Below are 10,269 nucleotides of genomic sequence, written 5' to 3' on the forward strand. Positions count from 1 at the left end.
GCTTGCTTCTGGATGGCACTATTGGACCTGATGGTGTTAGGCAGTCCATATGATTTTGGAGCATTATAAATTAAAAGGTTCATTGCTATTGCACAAAACTATCATTGTTATTTTAAGCTTAAGTTTCATTTGGGCTGGAAGGATTGTCCATCGCCTGGAAATAACTGCTGTAGCCATGGCCGGCACCCGTCAGCAGGAATATCTGCCAACTGCTTTCCTTGGGGAGCAATTCTGCGTCCTGGGATAAATACAAACTTTATTTTATTATTTTAGCTGGCCAAAGTCCTTGTTTCGAGGGGGCACCATAGATATGGGAGTGGTTTGTTTTGTTTATAATGGAGGTCCGCAAACTTCAGAGTGCATACCTGTCACCTGGGGAGCCTGTTAAAATGCAGAATGCAGATTCTGGGGCTCCACCTGAGGCATTCTGATTCAATAGGACTGCAGGGGGACTAAGAGATCTGCATTTTAAACTAGTACCCCATGCGATGCTTGGCATAATGATGTAGGGATCATACTTTGAGAAACATTGGTTCATGAATTTTAAATCAGGGTAATCTTATGAAAGAAAGACTTCTCTTCTGACCAGAAATCCGTTTATTTATACAGTTGTATTTTTCGAGCCACTCCCTAGTCTAAGTCTGGCAGAACGGGGATGTTCTCAGTACAGCCCTTATCAAGAGATGTCATAGCAAAATGCTTCTCACAAATTGGAATAAAAACAAGTGTTGAGTCATAGTGTTCCAGTGGCCACTGCACCTAGTTGGCCATCGAGGCCTGCAGCATGAGACACTGGTCCGTCCTAGCCACGGGACCTCCTTTTAAGCATGAAGTCTCCTCACAATGGGAAGCGGAAAGACGAAGTGGTTTCTTGAAAAATTCAGAACTTTTTCCCCTGAATGACTTGATGTAGAATTTCTTTTTGTCCTAACAATCCAAGAGATACTCCTGCCCCTTCTTGTTTCTTTTGAAACCGGAGCTCTGTTTAACAGAGAGCTACACGATGATGAAGTGAAGGAGAACGCTTGCAAACATTTTGGTTGTAGAAACAGATTTCTAGGTGGACACTGAGATGCAATGGGAAAGAGAGCCCTGGACTTAGAAGCTGAAACCCCATGTTTGTACATTTATTTAACAGAGGAGGAAACAAAGGTTCTGGGTTGAAAAGGATTTGCTTGAAGACCGAATGGGCACGACCTAGACTTTGGCTCCATGGTTCCTGGTCCAGCACGATGCTGTAGTCAGCTTTCTAGCTGGTCAAGGACTTCATTCTGGGGAGCACACCCACATCCTCCCATATCCTAGCCCCCCACCCCCACTGCGGCTCCAATGGGTCACTCATGTTCCCTCTCAGAGCTTCCATCCCTCAACTGTAAATCAAGGGTGATAACCTACTGTGTACATAACTGTCCAGATAAGAGAAAATGGGTGTGCAGTGTTTGGTGAGTCTCAACACTCAAAAGACAGAATAATTATTTTAATTTAAAAATACACCCTGGGGTCAAGTTTTACCCTTTCTCAACTATGTGGGGATGGGTAAGTTGTACTGTCACCCTGACCTGGAATGGGGATAACGTTGCCCGCCTTGTTCAGGTAGTAAAGAAAAGTTAATGAGAGAATATGTATCAGGTGTTTGCAAAAGAATGATACCACCCACACCTTATAATTATTGACAAACTTCTTGAAGACATTGAATATTTTTTAAAAATCTTTTTTTAAGTTAATTTATTTTGAGAGAGAGAGAGAGAGACACAGAGAGAGAAAGACTGCATGTGTGAGTGGGGGAGGGGCAGAGAGAGAGAGAGAGAGTGAGAGAGAGAGAATCCCAAGCAGGCTCTGTGCTGTCATGGCAGAGCCCGACTCAGGTCTCGACCTCTCAAACTGTGTGATCATGACCTAAGCCAAAATTAGGAGTAGGACGCTTAACTGACTGAGCCACCCAGGTGTCCCATTGGAGACAAGGAATATTGAGGTATTGGTCTTTTATACATAGTTTTAGGCAGGGAACACTCTTGGCCTGTACCTCCTTAACGATGATGTAGTACACTCCTGGAAAAAAAAAAAAATCCCTCCATTTTTATTTATTTATTTATTTAAGTTTATTTATTTATTTATTTTGAGAGAGACAGAGACAGCGTGAGTTGGGGAGCAACAGAGAAAGACGATAATCCCAAGCAGGCTCTGTACTCTAAGTGCAGAGCCCACCATGGGGCTCGAACCCAGGAAACCGTGAGATCGCGACCTGAGGGGAAACCAAGAGTTGAATGCTAACTGACTGGGCCACCCGGATACTGCTTTATTTATTTATTTATTTATTTATTTATTTATTTATTTATTTTAAACTGAGATATAATTGACATATAACATTCTTGAGTTTCAGGTGTGCAACATAAAGACTCAGTATTTGTATATATTATGAAAGGATCACCCCAGTAAGTCTAGTTGACACCCATCAACCACACCTAATTACAATTTTTTTCTTATGATGAGAACTTTTAAGATTTATTCTCTCTGCAACTCTCAAATACATAGTACAGTATTATTGACTATAGATGCTATGCTGTGCATTACATCCCCAGGACTTTATAACTGGAAGTTTGTACTGCTTGACCACTTTCACCCTTTTGTACCCAGCCCTCACTTCTGGCAACCACCAATCTGCTCTCTGTCTCTATGAGTTCAGTTTAATTTTTTTCGTTTTTTGTTTTGTTTTGTTTTAGATTCCACATACAAGTGGAAGCATACGGTATTTGCCTTTTCTCTGACTTATTTCTTTTCTCTTAAAGTTTTGTTCATTTATTTTGAGAGAGAGAGAGACAACACAAGTGGGGGAAGGGCAGAGAGAGAGGGAGAGAGAGAGAATCCGAAGCAGTTTCTTCACTGCCAGCACAGAGCCCGATGCAGGACTCGAACCCACGAAGCCACGGGAACATGACTTGAGCTGAAACCAAGAGTCGGATGCTCAGCTGACAGCCATCCTGGTGCTCCTCCCTGACTTATGTCACTTAGCATAATGCCCACTAGGTCCATCCATGTTGTAACAAATGGCAAGATTTCATTCTTTCCTATGGCCAAATAATGTTTCATTGTATCTATGTGCCACATTTTCATTCACAGATGGACACTTAGGTTGTTTCAAGAATTCTTAACCTTAAACCGACTTCCCCTTCCCTTTCCCCCATGACCAGTGCCTGTAGTCTATTGGACTGGGAAAACTAGGGGAAATTGAAAAGCTCAGTGTTCAGTTCCCTTAATACTAGCTTGGGATCCTTGGGTATGTAGAGAAAAATTTCTGGTCAGTACCTCAGTCAAACCAGGCTACCCCTGCATCTCAAACATGTTTTCCCCATCTATTTATCTCTTCGTTCTCTGATACCTTCTGTCATTCATCACGGTGTTTTATGGTAGTGGTGCCTCTGATCGCATCTTGGTCTCAAGCTCCTTAAAGAGAATCTCATTTCTTCTGCATCTTTGTTTCTCCTGGTGTCTGGGCCAGTGCTCTGGACAGAGGAGGCACTCGGGGGCAGAATTAGATTTTCTGTCTCTGTGCCTTGGCTCTGTGGATGGCTCCCGCCAACTCTCTATCCTCCCCAAACTCTGTACTGCTGGCTCTGCCCCTCTCTGGCTGTAGGGCCTTGGGCAAGGTAGGAAAACTTCCTGGACCTCAGTTTACCATTCAAAAACACACCTTGTCTGAGGGACTTGGCACACTGAAGGCACTCAACAAACCTTTTTCTTGCCCTGAGTGGATCCTTTTCAGAGCTCTAGGCCGTTAAGGGATATTCCCCACCTGAGCTCTGTAGTTACCTGTGTGTATGTACCACAAACATCACAAATCCTTGACATTTAACATGTGTCCTATTAGGGAGACTGAAACATCTTTATACGTTTTATATGTTATTTCTTTGCAAACTAGTTTAATCTACAAATAGAAAAGGTAACACTAGGGCCTTGTCTTGATATTCTGGGGGCTGTGACCAAACTCTGCCCTTTAGCTGTCAACACTCAGGTCCCAATGGGGAACAATCCTTAGACACCCCTTCACACACACACATCAAATCCCATTTATTCCATTCTCTGTGCCGTCTTGGATGTCACTAAAACCCAGATGTTTAATAACATGTGTTTTTCAAGCAGTTGATAATGAAAGACTGGGATTTTGAGAAACCATGGAATGGGAAACCTCTCTATTCCAGCCCTGATCTTCTTCAACATCCAGTCTGCAACCCCCTGCCACAATTCATTTTTATCTGCCATGGTAAACGTGCTGGGGATACCTGCGGACAGACACCCAGGCCAGGAAAAGGCTGTATTTGTGTAGTTGTCTTCTAATAAGGTCAAAGGCGCAATGCGTTACACAGCTCTGCGGGCAGCCAGGCTCATTAGAGCAGGAGTGGGCTGTGGGACTCGTGTGGGATATTCAGAGGCTGGGGTTTCATTTGGGGTCTGTGCCTAGTGGGTGTCCTGGACTCCCTCAGCAGAACCTGGATTGGGGGTGAGAACGGCAGCCCCGAGCATCTGGGAGCCCCCACAGGACCCTTTGCCCTTCTGAATCTGAGGTCTGATTTCCACCCGGTGCTAACTAAAGCTGGAAGCAAAGCAAAATGCAAAGACCCTGGTGCTGTTTGCAAATTCCCTGTCGCTTCCCTTCACCAAATCCTGCCTGCGTCCCTGCCCCCCAGCTTGGGGGTGGGTTTTCCTGTGGGGCTTAGGTTGTTGAGGAAAGGTGAGCAAGGGCATTGAGCAAGAGGAGAGCCCTGCAGGCTGTATTTTGGTGCACTTAATGAATAGTGTGAGGCAAGGAGCTGAAGGCCAAAGCCTGACAGGCTGACAGGCCTGATTGCCATTTGCATGAACCGCACTCTGCAAGTGGAAGTGACTGGAGAGAGTGATTGATTTGTTTTGCTGAGGCTCCTTTGTGGTCTTCTGGGTGGATTTCTGGCCCCACCTCTCAGCCTCAAAGCCCTTGCTTTGCCTGCTGTTGCTTTTTTATTTGGGGGTAATGAAAATTTGTTATAAGCCTTCCCTTTCATCTGTACGTGGCAGGCTGTCACAGAGAAACGAGCCATTCGGCAGCCTCACTCCTGTCCAAATTGCTAAATGTTTTTTTTCCAATTGCTTCCCTAATGGGCCGGGATAATGGGAGCGGCATGCTCTCTGCCCACGCCGGAGATGCCAGCGCATTTGTCCAGCGCACATGTGTGGTGGGCAGCCGGCCCCTTCTGTCCGCGGCGGGCCAGCCCCGGTGCAGCGGGGCGCCGGCTGGAGCACCTGCCGGTGCGCGCTCGCACCCAGGAAGGGGCTCCCCAGCTCCACCGGCGCGGCGTGGCCATCCCCGCGGGTGAAGCCCGGCCCGGGGTGGGGGGGGCGGGTGATGCGGGCCAGAGCCCTGGACCCGGGGCCACCGATGGACCGGCCGGGCCAGCTTTTTATGGACTCCAGTGGCTGCTTTTCGGAGGGGCGGGCTCTCGAGCTCCCCACGGCCGGCTGTTCCGCGAGCTGGATGCTCAACTGTGGCTGACCCACAGCTTTATGAGCCTAAGTGCTTATCCAGGAACAGAAGTGAGGAGGTTGTGTGTGATAAGAAAATAATTTGCCAAAACTGCAACAATAAAGAGGGCCTGGTGGGATCTCTTATGGTATGAATAGCCCGGAGCAGCTGCGGATTTCTCCCTGCTTTCACCATTATTTTCATTTTTATAACAACTAAAAGCTAAATGCCTTGTACAAGCCTGGAGAATCTTGCCTCAGCTTCTCCTCCAACGTCGCTTTCTCTTTCTGGGAATCTTAGCATGCACACCCGGACATGCACGCCCGGACAGAATGTTCCTTGGCCTCGCGGCTTCAGCTGGTCTGCTCCTTGGCCCGGTGGCACCGCGGCGCTGCACTGCCCTGACGTCGCGCTCCCCGAACAATCCCCCTCGCACAGAAAGCGCCAGTTGTCCCCTCTGGGGCTCCGGAACAGGTGCTCCTATTACTGCGTCCCGGAGGCAGGGAACTCTTCATCAGAAACCAGTGCCTTGTAAATCACAGCAGTTCCTCGGTTGACGGGGGACATGCGCTCCACTTGAGAACGAATGAGGCAGACACAATCCTACCTCTTCGTGCGCTTTGCTGTGTTCTAAGGGCACCGCCAGCACTTCCTGAGCGCCCCCAGCCTTCTACGGGGGTGCTGAGTGCTACCATCATTCACATTTAGTAGGGGTCCTATACAAATGGGTGCTGCACGAGACACGTAAGCAGTGTAGGGGGCAGCCCCGGCCTTGAAGTTAGGCAGCACACGTCCCCCATCCGGCTCCGTCAGTGAGTAGCTGTGTGACCTAAATCCTCATTTCCTCCGTGCCATAGGGATAAAGGAGCACCACTTCGCTGGACTGTAGGTGCTATTATTAATTAAACAAGAAAATAAATATAGAGCACTTGGTAGGGTGCATGAAACCTTATTAGCACTCAATACATGTTAGCTATAATTATTACATCTATTTCTTTCTGAGTCTCTCTGGCTAGTTGGGAATACACGGGCAACACGGAAGGATAGCATGAGAGAGAATGTGATAAAGGAATGCATTTAATGAGTGACAAAAACAGCAAATGCTATGGGGGGGGGCAGTCACTTAAGCCAGGGCAGTCAAAGATAATTTTTGAGCAATGCAGTTGTGCGGGCAAAGCATGTTTCAAGGTTAACTTGACTGGATTTATTGAAACAGATAAAAGAATGGAGTTGGGAGGATTAATTGATTATAATACTAACAGGAAGGGACTTAAATAAACAATACAATAAAATTAAAATGGAATGTTTCTGGTGGGAGAAGTTAGGAGGAGAGGGAACAATCCAGGATGCTTTAAACTTTTTAATTTTTTTATCTTATTATTATTTTAGCTGAATGAATAAATAGAATGTTGGAAATAGGAAAATCTGGAAGGGAAGCTGGTTCTGGAGAAAAGATGAGCTCAGTTTGAAGATTTGGATTCGTTGTGAGGTTATCTAAACAGATGACTTCACACTATAATTGGCATGCATATAACACAGAATAGAGTAAAGCAGAGCACTTAAATGTAACCCTTGGAGAATGTCAAGGACACAGATTCAGTACATAGGAGCAAGGAGTCTATAGCAATAGAAAGATAGCCAGAAGTTCAATGCCATGAAAGTCGTAAGAGCAAAGAGTTTCCACAAGAATGAAGTGGTCAGCAGTAGGGAATGATGATAGGGCCAAAGCCGAAGAGAATGAAGACTGAGAATTGGAGCTGAGAATTAGGGTACAAATAGGGAGAGATCAATTTCAGGAGCACAATGGGCAGTTGAAGTAATACTATCAGGAATTAGGGACTATGAAGTGATGGAAAAATGGAACTGCATTACAATCTGGGAAGTTATCAGGAGGTAGGAGACATGGCCTTTGTACTCAAGGGACCACTGGGCACACGTTTCACCCATAGTCACTACTTTAATAGCAGGGTTATTAGGCCAGGGGAGGCAGGGAGGAATATTATCTGGGAATTAAAGGAGCCTTTATACAGTCTTTGCTAACTCACACTGTTGGCTTTGTCTCCACATGAGGCAGTTCTTCTCTAGAATTTTCAGTGGTTCCACACAGCCTACTAAAGCCACCATTTACCGTGAAGTCTTGTAAATCTGCTTGCTCTGTTATTAAGTTTACATTTCTCATTCAGAAAAATAGCTATTACCTGTAAGATGCTTACAATAAGATTCTGAAGTTCCTTTTTGTTTCATTCATTCATTCATTCATTCATTCATTTCTTTCAACAAATGTGTATAGAGTTTCCATGACATACCTTGTTCCAGAAACTCCAGATACAGTGGTGAATAAGACAGAAAAAATGTCTTCATTCATAGAGCTATTAAAATAGTAGGTGAAAAGATAATAAGCACACAATATAAGATAATTTAATAAGTAATAATGTGTTGGAGCTGGGGAGCTAGTTTAGGAGGTGATATCTGGGTTGATTCCTGGATGATAGGAAAGAGTTAACAGTGAAGATCTCGGGTATAGAATAAGGGATGGGAAACAAGTGCAAAGGCCCTGAGGTGGATGGAGCATGGCTTGACATGTTCAAGGAACTAAAGGAAAGCTAGTGCAGCTGGAGTATAGTGAGCAAAATGAAGATAAATTGGAAATTTACTTCTGAGAGGTAGGCAAGATAAGGATATGTAGGAAATGCAGGCCGAAGAATCTGAGTTCAAATGTAATAGGAAGCTATTGAGGGATTTTGAGAAGTGCAATGACTTGGCCTATTTATGTTTGTAGAAGAATATACTGGCCACATGGATTAGTGGAAAGGGTCATGGGGGACAAAAGTAGAAGTCACTGGAGGGTGGTAAGCCAGAGGTTGACATAAATGCTTGGATTACCTTGTGGTGACTGGATCACACAGTGGAGCTGGGAGACAACAGAAGAAGCAAGAAGGACATTATATTGCAGTAATTAGGACAGGAAAGCCAATGAGGATTCACATTGGGGAAGAAGCAGTGGAGGTAAGGGGAAGTAGACAGATGGGAGATATACTTTGAAGGTAGAGCCAACAGGGCTGGCCAAAGAATTGGATGTCACAAATCAATATGGAGTCTAGGGTGTTTTATTTTAGCAAATTGATTGGATGATTGTATCGTCTACCGAAATGAGGAAAACTCCATGACAGATGTTCTAAACATTGTGAACCTTATACTGCCACCACCAACAGGAGGTCATTGTTTCCAGAAAATCGACCAGGATCACCCTTAAAACTAAAGGCCTGAGCAAAAAAGTTGAAAATTAATGATATGCATATAGAGGTTTATTATATTATCTCAATTTTTGTGAATGTTTGAATATATCTATAACAAAAAAATTTAATAAATGGAATGGCATGAAGTCTTCCTTTCAGCCAATGGATACCAATTGGATAGAAATCTTTTCCAAGTTTTGAAGTAAATACCCACTAAGAAGATTGTTTGAAGCACTAGGTGAAAAAGGTCCCTCCTTCAGCCTGCTGCCATATCTTCAAGGGCAAACTGCAGTCCACATACTGCACCCAACTCATGTCTGGAAGAAAAAAATTAATAGTAGGGGAACTAAATGGCTACCAATTTGTGAGCACCCAGTTCTAATACTTTTATTGATTTTGGGTTCCAGGTTAGTGCTTGAGCTGTCTCTATCCATCACATTTTCCACATAAGGGCATAGATCATCCTGGGGGTTTTGTGTGTTGGGTTGGGGGAGAGTTGGGGGTAGCTCAACTGCCTGGAATTGGAAATAGGGAGACTGTGGGTTCAAATCCAACTCCATGCAGATCCATGTGGGACTCTGAGTAGCAATATGTTCACTGCTTTAGTGTCCTTGATAAAGATAATATTGATCACTACAGTTGTTCAGCCGTGTATTTATTTTTTCATACATTACAGTTTTATTTTTGTGTACAAAGTTGTTTAACAATCACTGAATTTCTAGGCCAGGTTCAGGTAACTGAAGAGCCTTTATAACCAATTTATATTGTCTAGATCCAAGGTATGCGGCAAACATGGTCTGGAGCAAAATGGGAAATAACATCTTTCTAAAGACAGGCTTAGAAATTCTAGTCCAGTAAGTTAAGATGTTTCCTTTTTCTGGTAGCAGGGCTGACTCATACCTGGCTGCTAGGCCACGATTCACGGGTATAGCCAAGAAAACAGGGCACAGACCACCAAAAACAAGACCAACCAGTCCACCCCGTGTTATGGTACAGGTTTCACAATTCAAATCACCTGTATTCAAAGGTAGATTTACAAAACCTTTGTAAGATGCATGCGCAGTCAAAAATGGGATCACTGCCATTGGTAAGCCAGCAGCTATACAAGCCTGTGTCACGTTTAAGATGCGTCGAGAAAGACTATTTGCTATTAGACCACAGAGAGCAGCATTAAGTCCAATATAAACTGATCCATGTTCAAATAGATTCCTTTCTGCTTCTGGGAGGTGGTTAATTTTTCTGGTTATGATATTGAAAATTAAGTCTTCCTTGACAGTATCATCTGGTTCATGATTTTTCATCTTGAGCCTTATGCTCTGCTCACAACCCTCCTCGGCACGCTGGGGTTCACTCCAACTTTTGCTCAACTAGCCTGAACGCAGCCATCTTTGGCTGACCTCAGCCGTGTATTTATACAGAAGATGGATTTGAAGCCACAAAATAAAGGGAAAAAACACACAGATACACAATAAAATGTTCTTTACAATTTTCAGATTACTTTGTATTTCAAGGGAGACTTTAAGGAGGGGCATGAGAGTGGGA

General features: G+C 44.4%; 1 protein-coding gene across 1 annotated transcript; it reads right to left on the reverse strand.

Moving 5' to 3' along the window:
* Window positions 1-9,434: 9,434 nt before the first annotated feature.
* LOC124517657 (transmembrane protein 126A-like) lies at window positions 9,435-10,028 on the reverse strand. Its single transcript, XM_047087093.1, has one exon. It carries the CDS (start codon window positions 10,026-10,028, stop codon window positions 9,435-9,437), a length of 594 nt encoding a protein of 197 aa, XP_046943049.1.
* Window positions 10,029-10,269: the final 241 nt, after the last annotated feature.

This window comes from Lynx rufus, unplaced genomic scaffold, assembly GCF_022079265.1.
Source record: "Lynx rufus isolate CCGP_SWC_20201006 ecotype Redwood Valley unplaced genomic scaffold, mLynRuf1.p SCAF_22, whole genome shotgun sequence".
Taxonomy (NCBI): Eukaryota; Metazoa; Chordata; class Mammalia; order Carnivora; family Felidae; genus Lynx; species Lynx rufus.